The sequence below is a fragment of the Saccopteryx bilineata genome, chromosome 6 (assembly GCF_036850765.1).
Source record: "Saccopteryx bilineata isolate mSacBil1 chromosome 6, mSacBil1_pri_phased_curated, whole genome shotgun sequence".
In the NCBI taxonomy this organism is placed as follows: Eukaryota; Metazoa; Chordata; class Mammalia; order Chiroptera; family Emballonuridae; genus Saccopteryx; species Saccopteryx bilineata.
This window is the reverse complement of record NC_089495.1, coordinates 206,927,052-206,944,863: the sequence shown is the minus strand read 5'-3', so window position 1 is coordinate 206,944,863 and position 17,812 is coordinate 206,927,052. Positions and strand designations below refer to the sequence as shown.

Below are 17,812 nucleotides of genomic sequence, written 5' to 3'. Positions count from 1 at the left end.
TGATCTTCCTATGTACTCTACTTTTTATTTTAAAGTCCAACACATCCCAGATCTCTGCAAAACAACTTTTATTTATCTATCTATCTATCTATTTATTTATTTATTTTTTCTGAAGCTGGAAACAGGGAGAGACAGCCAGACAGACTCCCGCATGCGCCCGACCGGGATCCACCCGGCACGCCCACCAGGGGCGACGCTCTGCCCACCAGGGGGCGATGCTCTGCCCCTCCGGGGTGTTGCTCTGCCTCGACCAGAGCCACTCTAGCGCCTGGGGCAGAGGCCAAGGAGCCATCCCCAGTGCCCGGGCCATCTTTGCTCCAATGGAGCCTTGGCTGCAGGAGGGGAAGAGAGAGACAGAGAGGAAGGAGGGGGTGGGGGTGGAGAAGCAAATGGGCGCTTCTCCTATGTGCCCTGGCCGGGAATCGAACCCAGGTCCCCCACATGCCAGGCTGATGCTCTACTGCTGAGCCAACCAGCCAGGGCCTACAAAACATCTTAATGACCTGAGCATCTCATAAGGGAACATACCACTATGTACTTAATGAAGTCACTGTTTTTCACCCACAATAAGGTGATGGCCAGAGTTTGCATAAAGATGGTTCTATATTTAGATTATTAAGAAAGGAATTTTTGAGTGGAAGGATGTGAGCATCTTAATTCACTTTCTTAAAACTTGAGTTGATTTGCAGTTAGTTACAAAACAGACGCAGTTACACTCCCCACAGACTTGATCATTGTCATTAAGGCGAAAACACTTCTAGTTTGACAGCTGAAAATAACCTATGTCATTGTGTTCTCTTGCATTTCAAAGGAAGCCTTAAAATTTTTTTTTGTTATCTATTTCTTTTGAGCATTGTTTAAAATTTGGGGAGTAGATATTTATGTTATTACATGTCTTCATGATGATTACTAGTGTATTTTTAGTGAGTAACAACTCATTCTGATTTGGGGAGTTTAATATTCTGAACTTTCATGATTGCAAGTATGGCAGTTACAAATAGATAGAAATATGTTTTGATTTTGTAAATTTTTAGGAGCCCTGTTTAGTGCTTGGAAGGTGGGCACTAGAAAAGGAAACTACTGAACCCTGGTGTGTGCGTAGAATGCATGCAAGCAGTCGGCCAGGGTGGGTGCCTGTGGGGGAAGGAGGCTCTTCTGAGGGGAACAGAAACGGAAGGATTTCCCATGGTACTCCATGTAAAACTAAATACTGAGCCACGTGAGTGTCTTCCTTGGTTCAAAAAATTAAGTACAGTTAAAAAATGAGCCTGACCAGGTGGTGGCACAGTGGATAGAGCGTCGGACTGGGACATGGAGGACCCAGGTTTTAAACCCCCGGTCGCCAGCTTGAGTGCAGGCTCACTAGTTTGAGTCCAAGGTCACTGGCTCGAGCAAGGGGTCACTCACTTTGTTGTAGCCCCTGCCCCCCTCCCCCCATCAAGGCACATATGAGAAAGCAATCAGTGAACAGCTAAAGTGCCGCAACGAAAAACTGATGCTTCTCATTTCTCTCCCTTCTTGTCTGTCCCTATCTGTCCCTCCCGCTGTCTCTCTATCCCTGTCACAAGAGGGGGAAAAAAAAGTAAAGTAATGCATGTACTGAAAATATAAATCCACCAGGAGGCAGCATTGCTCTGTCAGGAAGAAGATCGCAGCCAATGGGCAGGCTCTTAGGTACGGGAGCTGGGGTTATGGGTTGGTTTCTTTCTTCCTCACTTTCTGTATTCTAATTTTCTATAAAGACATATATAGAAACGAAATACTTGTTATTTAAAGAAGTGCTAGCCTGACCTGTGGTGGTGCAGTGGATAAAGCCTCGACCTGGAATGCTGAGGTTGCCGGTTCAAAACCCTGGGCTTGCCTGGTCAAGGCTCATCTGGGAGTTGATGCTTCCTGCTCCTCCCCCCCTTCTCTCTCTCTCTCTCTCTCTCTCTCTCTCTCTCTCTCTCTCTCACACACACACACACACACACACACACACTCACACACACTCTCTCTCCTCTCTAAAAATTAATAAAAGAAAAATTTAAAAAAAAATAAAGAAGTGCTAAGCCCTGACTCTCTTTAGGGGTGGGCCATCCTTCTATGAGCTGTATAAATCCATAAAAATAGAGTTTGTGAGGAAAAAGAAGGTTGCATTTAAAATGTTAATGGATATGCAAAACAGCCCCCACTGGTATTCTACACCATAAACAGTTGCCACACGTGCCTGTGTGTCCCGTCCTTGCCAAGACAGTGTATGGTGACAAGCTGAACACAGGCCCGTCCTAGGATCCAGCAAGTCCGCGTCCAGAGAGACGCCCACCGGAAACACTGAGCTGTGTTCACAGCCAGACACGGCTGAGGATGTACGCAGCAGCCTGATGCAGCCCAGCTCCCGGCCGGACACTCTCCAGGTGTTTATGGTCAGTACAATGGAGACACGGTGCACCCACCGCACCCTGGAATACCGCACATCAGGGAGCACGCAAGAGAGCTGCAGGAACACAGGGCGATGCGGACGAGCCTCCCCGGGACATCCAGGGGCGGGGCCAGAGACCAGACGCAGAGCACCTGCTGCGTGGTGCCATCCACATAAAGCCCACGCAGAAAAACAATCTTTGCCTTTACAATCTGGGATCATAGTTTCTTTGGGAGCGGCGGCACATAGGGGAGTCTTGAGGTTATGGGTCATGTTCCATTTCTTGATCCAGGGGCTGGTTACCAGTCAATTCTGTGTGTAAAAATTCAGCAAGCTGCTCTCTTTTGAATATTAATACATTTCTGTATGTCTGTTAAGCCCCTCTATAGAGATTTTTTTTTTAAATCCTCACCAGTGAAAATCTGAAAGAAAACTTTAATCATCCTGTTAATAGCAGCAGTGTCCAGGTGATGAGACTCTGGCAAGCGTTTCCTTTTTGTTTCTTTATTTTTTAATTTTTTTTTACAGGGACAGAGAGAGAGTCAGAGAGAGGGATAGACAGGGACAGAGAGAGATGAGAAGCATCAATCATCAGTTTTTCATTGCGACACCTTAGTTGTTCATTGATTGCTTTCTCATATGTGCCTTGACCGCAGGCCTTCAGCAGACCGAGTAACCCCTTGCTCGAGCCAGCGACCTTGGGTCCAAGCTGGTGAGCTTTGCCCAAACCAGATGAGCCCACGCTCAAGCTGGTGACCTCGGGGTCTCGAACCTGGGTCTCCGCATCCCAATCCGACGCTCTATCCACTGCGCCACCGCCTCAGGCTCTCTTGTGTTTCTTTTATGCGCCTTATTTTCATTCATTCATTCATTCACCCATTCATTTATTCATTCATTCAATAGATATTGACTGAACGCTACTATGTGATAGGCGCTGTTTTATGCCACCCTGCTGGGTAAACAAAATAGTATCCTCTGTACACGATGAGCTCACATCCTAGAGAGGGGAGACGGACCACACGAATCAACATGTATTTGTAGATAAACGATATCGAATGCTACTAATTGCTACAGAGGAAAGAAAACCAGGAAGAGGGAGAAGCAGGGTGCTCGGAGGGCTGTTCAGTCAGAGCGGCCAGAAACGGCCCCGCCCGTAGAGAGCACTGTGAGAAGCGCCCTATCGGTCGGTCGTGGTCGGAGACGGAGAACAAGGATTCCGGGCAGAGGCTGCCGCGGCGGCGCAGGCACCGAGGTGGGTGCACGCTCTGTTTTTCAGAGGAAATCTCGGTCACGGTGCCAATTATCCTTCTGTTGCTCCAGATCCATTTCCTCGCCTGCTCATGTCGCAAGACTCAAAATATTTTTCGCCCCCCCCCCCCCCCCCAGGACGTTAAGGTCTGTCGGTAGGGGAGCTGGAGAGAGGTCGCGGGGAAGCGGCCCTGGAGCGCCAGGTCCTGCGCTGCGATGCGCAGCGTGGAGAGAGGTCGCGGGGAAGCGGCCCCTGGAGCGCCAGGTCCTGTGCTGCGATGCGCAGCGTGGAGAGAGGTCGCGGGGAAGCGGCCCCTGGAGCGCCAGGTCCTGCGCTGCGATGCGCAGCGTGGAGAGAGGTCGCGGGGAAGCGGCCCTGGAGCGCCAGGTCCTGCGCTGCGATGCGCAGCGTGGAGAGAGGTCGCGGGGAAGCGGCCCCTGGAGCGCCAGGGCCTGTGCTGCGATGCGATGCGCAGGGTGGAGAGAGGTCGCGGGGAAGCGGCCCCTGGAGCGCCAGGGCCTGTGCTGCGATGCGATGCGCAGGGTGGAGAGAGGTCGCGGGGAAGCGGCCCCTGGAGCGCCAGGGCCTGCGATGCGCTGCGCAGCGGCCGTCGGCGCCCAGTCCTCGGCAGCCGCGGGCTCTCCCCCTCGTGCCTGGGTTGTGTGGTTTTGTAACGGAACTCCTCTGGGGAGATGCCTCACCGCGAGTGGCTTTCCCTGGCAACCCAGAGGGGAGACTTCCCGCACAGCCTCCACCAGGGCGGCACGGCACCGCCTCTCCAGCGCGGCCTGTTGGTGCGCTTTGCTGGGCAGCGGGGCTGAGCCTTCTTCCCTTGTGCCTTCCATCCCAGCCCCAGGGGGAGAGGCTGCCCTCACAGAGGGGACTCCTCCATTGTTGGGAGTTCTCTTTCTGTCCTCCTAGCGAGCGCCCCAGGACCCCAGCCCTCCGCTCCAGTCAGTGGCTCTCTGTAGCAGGTACAGAGGACGGCACGGTGTCCGTATCACGGGGAGACCCAGCGGAGACGGTCACTCTGCTCCACGGAGCAGGCCAGGACGGGGCGGACAGGCGGTGCCGTCAGAGGCCGGGGAGGGTGCCCTGCAGAGCCGGCAGCTGCTCCGGGTCCGAGGGAGGCGGGGTGCCCGTGAAGGGGGTTGGCACCGAGGAATGACAAAGTGGCTTAGATTCTCGAAGGTTCCTCCTGGTTGCTTAGAGGAAAAGGGGCTGAGGGAGAGGAAGGGGAAGAAGGAGGGAACCGGCGAGGAGGCTACGGCGATAGTCTAAAGAGAGGGTGGTGGGCCAGGGAGGGGCTGGCGGTGGTGTTGAGAGGCTGATGGACCCCGAGGATCTTCTGAAGGGTCGGACGGACAGGACACGCAGCTGGATCAAACGAGTGGAGAGAGAAGAACTGGCCTCAAGGGTCATTTCACAGTTTGGTGCAGCCCGGAGAAGTGGCTGCCCGCGGGCACCTCCCGCAGCCCCGCTGATAGGGGTCCACGTCCGAAACCTCCCTTTGCAGAGCGGGTCCTGGAGCGGAGGCAGCCCAGGGTCTGCTCATTGAGGTGTCTCCGTCCGTCCGTCCGTCTGGACTCTCAGCTGCCCCCACGCTGTGCAGGACTGTCGGAGAACTGCCGTCACCGACGCCCCGGTCACGAGGGTCAGCCATCAAACACGGCCTGCGTGTTCGCCCGACCCCCTTTCTGCAAAGACCCGCTACACACATCGTCCCCACTCGCGTCTGCACCTGGAGCGGGTCTGCCTGCCGAGGAGCCTGCGTCGCTGCCGCTGTTCAGAGGACTTCAGCGACGGCAAACGTACTTAAAAGAGTCGGGAGGCTGTGCCTGGAAACAGAACCACCACGGTCTGCGCCGGGGTCGCAGGGTTTGCACCCTGGAAACACCGCTCAGGACACTCGGGGTGTTCTGAAGGCGGGGAGAGAAAGAAGGCTGAAGGCTCTTACAGTAGATAGTACATTCTGGAGAAGAATCGGCCTGTACCCTGAGGCTCTGGGCGGGGGGGTCTGAGGTGGTAATCAGCTGATGTCCCGCGATCTGGACAACGAGACAGTTTCTCCTGGAGGTCATTCAGGTGGTGCCCTGAGGGTCGGATGGTCAGTTCAAGCCTTGCTGCACGATGACCTGAAGCAGGTCCAGGTGTGGTAGGGAGGCAGGACGGGAGTTCCAAAGTTTAAGTTCCCAGAACCAGTGAAGACAAGAACAGAAACCGTTCTCCTGCGCTTCAGTCTGCTCCATTGTAACAGTTTCGTAGCCTGACCATGGTGACTCCATCTTGTTCCCGCATGCGCCTCCTCAGTGGTAGGATTCGTGCTAGTTCCTCTGGCCGTCTCGAACATCTTGGAGCTGGTTCTCATGTCCGGTGCAGCTGTCTTCAGAGCCCGAGAGTCTCGCTCCGGTCCTCGTCCCGGGGGTCTCCGCCCTGTTGGACGCTAAGAGTGTGGTCGGGTGTAGTGTATGCAAAGTCAACATTATCTCGGTGCCAAAGAAGTAAATCAACACTGGGCTGGTTGCATGAGATCATTTAGGACCGTAACTAGATCAGATTTGGAGCTGCACACCCAAATGTAATCCTGTCTCTTAAAAAAAAGTTTTTGTTTTTGTTTTTATTATATTGATGGTTAGAGAGAGAAAGGAAGAGAGAGGGAGAGAAACATTCGTTTGTTGTGCCACGTATCGATGCAATTCGTTGGTTGATTCTTGTATGCACCCTGACCAGGGATCGAACCTGCAACCTTGGCATATCAGGGTGATGCTCCAACCAACTGAACTACCTGGCCAGGGCTGTAATCTGGGTCTTGATGGCTCCTCCTCCATCTTCAGCTTCTTCCAGTCAGAAGTAGCCCCTCAGTGTCTTTACTGAGGGAAAACACCCCACCCCTTCAACGCTAACACTCTTCAGGAATACGGCTCTGGGGTGAAACTCAGGTGGCCAGCACGAGTCCACGGCCAAGGCTCTGCACTCTGCGTAATCTGAGAATGGAGAGGGATGTTTGGGTTTCAGCTGGAAAACTTTTGGGGTCTCTGTAAGAGCCAGGCAGAGATTCTCGGGTCGGGTAGTGGTCGGAGCACTGGAGACCTCAGAGAGGAGCAGTGCGAGCCCGGGGTCAGCCAGGGGGACGGCGACCCGGCTGGCGGGAGGTGGCAGTGCCGTGGGGGCAGGGGGCTGGGGTTGGGGTGACTCTGATGCTCAATCCGCCAGCCTCCCAGCAGCCAGGGTGATGAGATGAATGAGGCAAAGACTCCTTACACAACCCATCCTTGTCCGAAAGTTTAAGGACTACCGAGAGAGGGAAAACCGAGTCCGAGACAGGAAGGAAATTGCTCAAGTTCACACAGTGCGGCAGAAGCTGAGGCAGGACTGGAACGCAGGCCTCCTGGCTCCCACACGGCAGGGACAGAGAGGGGGACCGGAGAGGAACGGGAGTCATCGCATCTCCCTGTGGTCCATCACTTGGCCGTGGCCACATGGATGACCACGAAGCCCTTGATGTCCGGGAAGTGGGGGCTGACGAGGTCCACCTGCAGCTGCCTTGGGCCGCTCTTGGAGGGGGTGATGCTGAAACGGACCGCGGCCCTCGCCTGGGGCTCTAGGCTGGGCACGCTGGGGGAAGGAGAAAGACAGACCGTCAGCCCCACGGCCCTCCCCTGGGGCTCTAGGCTGGGCACGCTGGGGGAAGGAGAAAGACAGACCGTCAGCCCCAAGGCCCTCCCCTGGGGCTCTAGGCTGGGCACGCTGGGGAAAGGAGAAAGACAGACCGTCAGCCCCACGGCCCTCCCCTGGGGCTCTAGGCTGGGCACGCTGGGGGAAGGAGAAAGACAGACCGTCAGCCCCACGGCCCTCCCCTGGGGCTCTAGGCTGGGCACGCTGGGGGAAGGAGAAAGACAGACCGTCAGCCCCACGGCCCTCCCCTGGGGCTCTAGGCTGGGCACGCTGGGGGAAGGAGAAAGACAGACCGTCAGCCCCACGGCCCTCCCCTGGGGCTCTAGGCTGGGCACGCTGGGGGAAGGAGAAAGACAGACCGTCAGCCCTTTCTCGGTCCTGAGCCTGGCCGGCCGGTCCATGGCCTGGTTCTCCAGAACCCTCAGGATCTAGGTCACATCTGTGGCTTGACCTTCAAACCTCCAACTTAATACGCTTCCAACTTAATGTTCCCTGTTACCACTTCTCGCTCCTCCCGGCCTGCCAGGCGCTTCTCCTCTCTGTGCCCTGAACATTGTACGCTTCTTCTTCCATAGCTGTCTCTCCCGCCGCTGTTCCTCCCACCCAGCAGGCCCTCCCCGTGTCAACCAGGCCCGAGGCCAAGATCAAGTGTGTCTTCTCCCAGGAGACCTTCCCCGACTCCGCCAGCCAAGGAGACCTCTGACCAGGGAGACCCTCCATCCTCCCTGGTCACTGGAGAGCTCCTCAGTTCATCACGGAAGGCCCCGCTTAACCTATCAGCCCCACTGGGGCCTCTCCATGGTCCCACCTGACCGCCCCTCCACTCGAGGGGTGCCTCTGATTCCCCAGACCTTGGGGAGCCGTTTTCACTCGAAGGGCCCTTCTCCATGAAGAACCTCATTCTCCATCTCGGTGTCTAGCAGTTGCTGTGTAACTCAGAGCACAGGTGACTACGGCCAAGGGCCATAGGAGTGAGTGAGTGAGTGGACAAAGGAAAGGATGAATGAGTGAGAAAGGACAAGTAAATGCAGGGGCGTACGAATGGATGGGACACGGGTGAGTGAGAGCGTGAATGTGTAAATGAGTGAGCAAGGTAGAGAAGGAGCGAGCGGATGAACAGATCAGTCAAAACCCCGTGGAGTAAATAAGTGAGTGAATGGATACCTGAGTGAAAATCTGAATGAATGAGTTACATAATGAAATGAATGGTTACATTAATAAAGGAATGATGCCTGACCAGGCGGTGGCGCAGTGGATAGAGCCTCGGACTGGAATCTGGAGGACCCAGGTTTGAGACCCCGATGCGGCCAGCTTGAGCGTGGGCTCATGGGGTTTGAGCGAGGCTCACCAGCTTGAGCCCAAGGTCTCTGGCTCGAGCAAGGGGTTACTCGGTCTGCTGTAGCCCCCCTGGTCAAGGTACATATGAGAAATTAATCAATGAACAACTAAGGAACCACAATGAAGAATTGATGTTTCTCATCTCTCTCCCTTCCTGTCTGTCTGTCACTCTCTCTGTCTCTGCCACAATAAATGGAAGGAAGGAAGGAAGGAAGGGAAGGAAGGAGGGAGGGAGGGAGGGAGGAAGGAAGGAGTCCAGGCAGTGGGCTGATTCCTAGGTGCCCAGACTCTCTCTTGCACTGTCTCACTTGCAGCTCCTCTACGGCCCATTTGCTAAGGGAAGCAGCACGCCCCTCCCCCCAACCTCCACCGGCTGGCACTTACTCGATGCTGAGCTGTCCCTGGAGGAGGCCACTGCCCTCCACCATCAGCATACAGTCCTCCACTGTCTCCGAGAGGGGGTTGACCACCGTCACTTCCACCACCACTGCCACTCCCACCACCGCCGGGCCCAGCACCTGGAGAGGAAATACCCATAAACCGTCCCCTTCATCCCCCTGTCCTCGGGAGAAGCCTGGTCCTGCCTAGGGGCAGAGGGCAGGGCAGAGTCATGTCTACCCTCTGCTTTCACATGCCCAGTTACCGCATCCATCCTGCCCGCCCCCCTGCATCCAGGCCATTTCTCCCACCCTGCAGAGGTGAAGCTGGAGCTAAGAGCACCCCCCTTCTCCCCCACCCCCCCACCCCGGCCTCTGATGCCCTCGTTCAGCTCTGCTGGGAGCAGTGTGGCGGGTGCAGACAGGGGTCACCTTGACGGCGATGAAGTCCTCCAGGGTGATGTCCTTTTCTACCAAGAGTTTCTCTCCTTTGGGGGCCAGGCACATGGCGGCTAAAAGGATCTTCTTGTCCTCTGTCAGGTTGTCCTTATATTGAGAGTAAGCTATGGCGATGGGGAGCTTCTTCTCTGGAAGGGAAAGCCAATGTGGGGGTTGGGGACCTGATGTTCTTTTTCTTTTTTCTTTTTGTATTTTTCTTTTTTTTTTTTTTTTAATTATTTTTATCTATTTATTCATTTTTAGAGAAGAGAGAGAAAGATTGAGAGAGAGAGAGAGAGAGAGAGAGAGAGGAGCAGGAAGCTTCAACTTCCATATGTGCCTTGACCAGGCAAGCCCAGGGTTTTGAACTGGCAACTTCAGTGTTTCCGGGTCGACGCTTTATCCACTGTGCCACCACAGGTCAGGCTTTTTGTATTTTTCTGAAGTTAGAAATGGGGAGGCAGTCAGACAGACTCCCGCATGCGCCCGACCGGGATCCACCTGGCACGCCCACCAGGGGGCGATGCTCCATTGTAACTGGAGCCATTCTAGCGCCTGAGGCAAAGGCCACAGAGCCATCCTCAGTGCCCGGGCCAACTTTGCTCCAGTGGAGCTTTGGCTGCGGGAGGGAAAGAGAGAGACAGAGAGGAAGGAGAGGGGGAGGGGTGGAGAAGCAGATGGGCGCTTCTCCTGTGTGCCCTGGCCGGGAATCAAATCCGGGACTCCTGCACACCAGGCCGATGCTCTACCACTGAGCCAACCAGCCAGGGCTCTGATGTTCTTTTTCAACAGGACCCAGAAAGGGGAAGGAAGGGAAGGTCCAGTTCCTAATGACACTCTGGTCCTGGCCACCAAGCCGAGGCAGGCGTTATCACGATCAGGTCACAGATGAAGAAACCTAAGGCTCAGAGAGGGCGACCTCTTGTCCAATGTCACATGGCAAGTGAACCAAGGAGCTCAGAAGAGGTGGGACTCCGATTCAGGCCGGTCGGCTGCTCCGAGGGCTCCTGCAGATGTGTTTTCCCCTCCCCCAGTCGTTCCAGACGGGAACCTCCTGGTTCATCAATCACTCATCCCACCAGGAATTCACTCACTGTTTACTGAGCACCTACTATGTGCGAGGTGTAGGGGGGGGGGGCCGCAAAGACCAATCTCAAGCTTCCAATCCAGGGAGGAGGCCCATTTCCTCACAGTTCTCCAATCCCTCCTCCCCATTAAGGCCCACTCCTCACCAGCCCCACCAGTCACGGAAAGTCTATACTGATGGCCCACCCGGTGATCTTGTGCCCTCTGCCTTCTAAGCTCCTATGATCCTGGTACTCTCTGGCTCTCTCCTCGGCCGCAAACAGCCTGCCCATGTATTCTCCTCTTGTGGGTACGGATCACCACAGGCCATGCCTGTCTCTCTCTCTCTGTCATATTTGGGTTAATTTTTTGACCACTGTATGTGTATTTTTATTTAGGTGCACCATTTACTTTCCATTTTGTTCCAGGCCCTACTCTACTCTGAGGTTCTATCATCACTGCTTTCTTTTTTTCTTTTTTTTTACAGAGACAGAGAGAGAGAGAGGGATAGACAGGGACAGACAGGAACGTAGAGAGATGAGAAGCATCAATTAGTTTTTCATTGCGCGTTGCAACACCTTAATTGTTCATTGATTGTTTTCTCATATGTGCCTTGACCACGGGCCTTCAGCAGACCGAGTAACCCCTTGCTCGAGCCAGCGACCTTGGGCTCAAGCTGGTGAGCTTTTGCTCAAACCAGATGAGCTCTTGCTCAAGCTGGCGACCTTCAGGTCTCGAACCTGAGTCTTCCGCATCCCAGTTCAACGCTCTATCCACTGTGCCACCGCCTGGTCAGGCTCATCACTGCTTTCTTTATTTCTGTTTCCTTCCTGCCCCTGGAGGCATCTGAGTTTTAAACCTGCGGAAAAGGTCCTTAAAGGGCTTGAACTTAGCTCACACTCTCTGTTCCCTGAGAACTTTGATAAGGAGCATTAACAAAAACTTAACAGCGAACAAATATATTTTATGGTGAGAAACGCAAAGCTTTCCCACTAAGATCAGCAACTAGGCAGGGATGTCTCCTCTCATCACTCCTTTATAACATTATGCTGAATGTCCTAGCTAAGGCAATAAGACAAGAAAAGGAAATGAAAAGCATAAAAATTAGGAAAGAAGGAATAAAACCATCACAAATGACATGATCCTCTAGGTCAAAGATCTGAAGAAAAAAAATCAACAAAAAAATCTTAGAACTAGTAAGTGTTTATATCAAGGTCACAAGATATACGATTAACATACAAAAGTCAATCAACTTTCCAATATACCAGCAATGAAGTGAGATGGAAAAAAAACCCACAACACTGTTTACATTAGCACCCCCCAAATGAAATACTTAGGCATCAATCTAACAAAACACATACCAGGTCTATGTGAGGAAAACAAAACAACTCTAATGAAATGAATCAAAGAACTAAACAAGTGGAGAGATATTCCATGTTCATGGATAGGAAGACTCAATATTATCCAGATGTCACTTCTTCCCAACTTGATCTATACTACTTCAGGCAATTCTATCAAAATCCCAGTAAATTATTTCATGCATATCGAAAAACTGATTCTAAAGTTTACGTGGAGAGGCAAAAGACTCAGAACAGCCTACATAATATTGAAGAGCAGAGAACTGACACCACCTGACTTCAAGACTTACTAAAAGCTGCAGGAATCAAAATGGTGTGGTATTGGTCAAAAAAAAACAAACAAACAAAAACCAGACACATCCATCAGTGGAACAGAATAGAGAGGCCGGGGAATAAAGCCACACAAATACAGTCAGCCGATCTTTGACAAAGGAGCAAAGGAAAGAAATGAAGACATGATAGTTGTTGTTTTTTTTAAATAATGCGAGAATAACTAGACATCCAAGCACAAATACTAAGCAAACAAAAATAAATGGAGACACTAACTTCTACCCTTTACAATAAAAGGCGCTCAAAATGAATCCTCTGCTTAAATGTAAAATGCAAAACCATAAAGCTCAGAGGAGAAAACCTAGAGATCTTGGGTACAATGGTGACTTTGTAGATACAAGACCAAAAGCATAATCCATGGAAGAAAAAAATCAATAAGTTGGACTTCATTAAAATGAAAAACTTCCGCCCTGGCAGGGTAGCTTACTTGGTTAGAACGTTGTCCTGATACGCCAAGGTTTGGTTCGATTCCCCGTCAGGGCGCACACAAGAATCAACCAATGAAGGCACAACAACAAACAATTCAAAATTCAGGTGGAAAAAGGGGGATATATTTTTTTTGTCCCAAGACGTTTAATTTAGAGTTTATATTTTTAAATAGCAAGGAGCTGACAGCTACCCAAAAGAAGGGGAAAAGATAAGATAAATCATCGTATATTTATTTACAGGTCACACAGCTATTAAAATGATGTTAATTAAAGGCTTATAAACATTTAAATTACAGTGAGTATTTGCAATATGATTAGAACCGTGTTTTTCAAAAAGCAAACAGGCATTAAAAATTTGGAAGGAAAAGATGTTCATTTGTAGGTGGGCGGCAGGACCACAGGCGGTCTTTCCCTCGTGTGCTCTAAATCACAAATAAATATGTATGTAACATGAAAAAAAACTGCTGAAAGCCAGGAGAAAGTATACATTAATTAATATTTCATTATAAAGTGTGATAATTTGATTTTGCAAAAATGCAATGACACCTCTTTCACACACGTCTTCAAGCGTTGTCAAAAGACCCAAGTTTCAGCCCTGGCCGGTTGGCTCAGCGGTAGAGCGTCGGCCTAGCGTGCGGGGGACCCGGGTTCGAGTCCCGGCCAGGGCACACAGGGGAAGCGCCCATTTGCTTCTCCACCCCTCCGCGGCACCTTCCTCTCTGTCTCTCTCTTCCCCTCCCGCAGCCAAGGCTCCATTGGAGCAAAGATGGCCGGGCGCTGGGGATGGCTCTGTGGCCTCTGCCTCAGGTGCTAGAGTGGCTCTGGTCGCAACATGGCGACGCCCCGGAGGGGCAGAGCATCGCCCCCTGGTGGGCGTGCCGGGTGGATCCCGGTCGGGCGCATGCGGGAGTCTGTCTGTCTCTCCCTGTTTCCAGCTTCAGAAAAATGCAAAAGAAAATGCAAAAAATAAAAATAAAAAAAGACCCAAGTTTCACCCTCCAGAAACCAGCACAGCGGAAACATTTCTTTGTTTAATTGAATCCTGAAGGTATGTGAAGGGATAGATACACGGATGGAGAGAGAGGAGCCAGAAGGGAAGGGAGATAGACACAGACAGACAGACAGACAAAGACAGAAGGAAAGACAGAGGAGGAGGAGGGAGGAAGCGAGGGAGTTGGAAAAGGAGAAAGAACAGACAAACAGGAAACATTTAGCAATTTATATATGAAGCGCTCTGGGTTGAAAGGTTATGAAAAAAAAAAGTCCTTGAAATAAATAAATATATATATATATATATATATATATATATATATATATATATATATATAAAGCAGTTGGAATACATTCACTTAAGATTGTGCAAAAACCTTCAAAAAGGACTGAAGTCATTCTTTTTTTTTTTTTTTTGTATTTATTTTTTCCGAAGCTGGAAACGGGGAGAGACAGTCAGACAGACTCCCGCATGCGCCCGACCGGGATCCACCCGGCACGCCCACCAGGGGGCGACGCTCTGCCCACCAGGGGGCGATGCTCTGCCCCTCCGGGGGGTCGCTCTGCCTCGACCAGAGCCACTCTAGCGCCTGGGGCAGAGGCCAAGGAGCCATCCCCAGCGCCCGGGCCATCTTTGCTCCAATGGAGCCTTGGCTGCGGGAGGGGAAGAGAGAGACAGAGAGGAAGGAGGGGGTGGGGGTGGAGAAGCAGATGGGTGCTTCTCCTGTGTTTCCCTGGCCGGGAATCGAACCCGGGACCCCTGCACGCCAGGCTGACACTCTACCACGGAGCCAACCGGCCAGGGCTTGAAGTCATTCTCTTTTGGTTTAAGATACCAAGGGCGCATTTCGGGCCAGCGTAGCATTCCGCACCTGAAGCGTAACTGGCGTGGGCCGACCTGACTCTCCGCCGCCAGCCCCGCGGTCAGGCAGGCAGCGGAGTCGGCGGAGCTGCGAGAGGCCTGGCTTTTCCCCGCCGCGGGCTCCTCGGAGCGCATCCCCTAGGCTGGATGGGTCGCGGTCCTGCCACCACAGTACTGGTTGGGTGACTCTGGACTTGTGAGCTCACATTTCCGGAAGGCCGCTAAGCTCTCCGACTATCTCACCAACCAGCACTCCCCTGGGCTCCCGTTTCTGGGTGAGTCTCCCCCTTGGAGAGAAGGAGCCGGTGGCCGTGCCTCATTCACTGCAGACTTCTCGGGCGGGGCCTGGCGCACGCCAGCACTGGGTAAGCACCTCTTACCGATCTAGCCCTCCCGTGCGTGGGTTTTTGGAAGCGAACACAAGGCATATTCCATATATGACGAAACGCTCTTAGCAGGTGTTTATTCGGCAGGTAACTATTCACATGAATTTGATAAATAGAGACTACAAGTCATCTCACCGGATGAGTGGGGACTTTTATTACTATTCTCGTTATTTAGCCCCTCTGAGCTTTAGTGTTCTCATCTGGAAAGGGCAGGGCAGACCAGAGCCAAGGCCCCGAGCAGGTGCTGGGAATACCCTCCTCTCTCCTGGGAACGAACGCAGGATTAGGGGAAGTTAAGCCCCGACCCCCAGCCCTCCCGGTGAGGAGCTGGGACGCCCAGGTCCCACCACGGGGAGGCGCTCTCACCTTCTTCCGGCCCCAGGCGCACCGTGCGGGACTCGCGCAGGATCTCCGCCACCGGCTTGCGGGTGTAGAGGATGGTGGCGCCGCTCAGGTTCACCTGGACCCGCTGGACCCGGGAGATAAGGTTGGTCAAGCACAGGGCCAGCTTCAGGTCGTGGCCCAGCACGGGCGGCTCCAGCACCTTGAACTTGCCCGTGATGCTGGGCTTGTGGGCGGGCTCGGGGAGGTCATCGCGCCAGAGGCCACGGCCGCCGCCCCTGCGGACCCGGGCCCTCCTGCCCGGCGCTTCCACGCTCAGCAGCTTCCTCAGGGCCTTGCTGTACACCTGCCTCTCCTTCCGGGACCCTGCAGGACAGAGCACGCCTCTGAGACCCGGGCCGCTTTCCTTCCCCTCCCCCTCACTGCTGGAATTGACCGCAGCTGCTGGCGGCCTGATACTGGCTGCCCAAGAGCCTCTGCACCCTCAGCCATGGGCACGGTGCTCGGTTCTAAGACTATTAAAAATAACTTTTTAATTAGCTGCCAACAACAACGATGGTCTTTCGTGACTACTTTTTTCACTTAACACATTTCCAAGGGTCATCCCTGTTGTAGCATCAGTCCACGATGTGTGACAGAGACAGCGAGAGAGACAGAGAGGGACAGATGGGGACAGACAGACAGGAAGGGAGACAGATGAGAAGCATCAATTCTTTGTTGCGGCACCTTAGTTGTTCATTGACTGCTTTCTCATATGTGCCTTGACCAGGGGGCTGCAGCAGAGCGAGTGACCCCTTTCTCAGGCCAGCAACCTTGGGCTCAAGCTGGTGACCTTTGGGCTCAAGCCAGAGACCATGGGGTCATGTCTATGATCCCACACTCAGGCCAGTGACCCCACATCAAGCCAGTGAGCCCACACACAAGCCAGTGAGTGATCTCAGAGTTTCAAACCTGAGTCCTCTGTATCCCAGTATAACACTCTATCCCAGGGGTCCCCAAACTTTTTACACAGGGGGCCAGTTCATATCCCTCAGACCGTTGGAGGGCCAGACTATAAAAAAAACTATGAACAAATCCCTATGCACACTGCGCATATCTTATTTTAAAGTAAATAAAACAAAACGGAAACAAATACAATATTTAAAATAAAGAACAAGTAAATTTAAATCAACAAACTGACCAGTATTTCAATGGGAACTATGCTCCTCTCACTGACCACCAATGAAAGAGGTGCCATTCCGGAAGTGTGGCGGGGGCCGGATAAATGGCCTCAGGGGGCTGCATGCAGCCCACGGGAAGTAGTTTGGGGACCCCTGCTATCCACAGGCAGTACTCAATTCTTTTTTATTGTCGAATAATCTTCACTGTGTGAATACACCACATTTTATTTATCCATGGATAGTATCTGGTTGTTTCCACTTGTTAGCTACTGTGAATAATGTTGCTATGAATGTGCACATACAAGTTTCTGTGTGGACATTTGCTGCCATTTCTCTTGAGTATATAAACCTAGCCTGCCTTCCTTCCTTCCTTCCTCCCTCCCTCCCTCCCTCCTTCCCTCCTTCCCTCCTTCTTTCTCTTTTCTTTCTTTCTTTCTTTCTTTCTTTCTTTCTTTCTTTCTTTCTTTCTTTCTTTCTTTCTTCTTCCTTCCTTCCTTCCTTCCTTCCTTCCTCCATTTCTCCCTCCCTCCCTCCCTCCCTCTTCCTTTCTTTCCCCTTCCTCCCTCTCTCCCTCTCTCCCTTCCTTCCTTCCTTCTTCCATTCCTCCCTCCCTCCCTCTTTCTTCCTCCCTTCCTTCCTTCCTTCCTTCCTTCCTTCCTTCCTTCCTTCCTTTCTCCCTCCCTCCCTTCCTCCCTCCCTCCCTCCCTCTTTTTTCCTTTCTTCCTTCATTTCTTTCCCCTTCCTCCCTCCCTCCCTCCCTCCCTCCCTCTTCCTTTCTTTCCCCTCCCTCCCTCCCTCCCTCTCTCCCTCTCTCCCTCTCTCCCTCCCTTCCTCCCTTCCTCCCTCTCTCCCTTCCTTCCTTCCTTTCTTTCCCCTCCCTCCCTTCCTTTCTTCCTTTCTTCCTTCCTTCCTCACTTCCCTACTTTTATTTTCTGAGGAAGTTTCAAACTGTTTCCAAGGCAGTTGCATCACTGTACACTCCTGACGGCAATGACTGTCCCAACTTCTCTTTATCCTCAATAATATGTACTGTTTTTATGTCTAATTATGGCAGTCCTAGTGGGTGCGAGGCGGTAGGTCAGTATGTTATTGTGGCTTTAATTTGCATTTTCTTAGTGACTAATAATGTTGAGCATCTTTCCAAGTGTTTACTGGAGAGTTAACTGTTCAAATCCTTTGCCTATTTAAGAACATTAGGGTATTTATTTATTTTTATTATTGAATTGTAAGAACTCTTTGTCTATTCCAGATACAAGTCCTTTCATTAGAGACGCAATTTGCAACTGTTCCTCCTATTCAGTGAGTGAGTGCTCCACTTTCTTAAAAGACCTTGTGGCTCCAATGCTCACCCTCTGGGAGCACTGCCACCATGCCGACAGACCAGCGCTGGCCGCCTGGAGCCTGACACACCAT

The 17,812-nt window shown here is 52.3% G+C and overlaps 1 protein-coding gene across 1 annotated transcript in view; it reads right to left on the bottom strand.

Annotated features, from left to right (window-relative positions):
• Positions 1-6,899: 6,899 nt before the first annotated feature.
• The window catches only part of TGM6 (transglutaminase 6), a 29,211-nt gene continuing 18,298 nt past the window's right edge, over positions 6,900-17,812 (bottom strand). Inside the window, exons 10-13 of the mRNA XM_066235367.1 lie at positions 15,264-15,605; positions 9,473-9,627; positions 9,048-9,181; positions 6,900-7,265 (exon numbers count right to left, since the gene is read on the bottom strand). Of these exons, the coding sequence (XP_066091464.1) occupies positions 7,112-7,265; positions 9,048-9,181; positions 9,473-9,627; positions 15,264-15,605 (785 nt within the window). The 3' untranslated portion in view covers positions 6,900-7,111. The remainder of the gene's footprint in view (positions 7,266-9,047; positions 9,182-9,472; positions 9,628-15,263; positions 15,606-17,812) is intronic.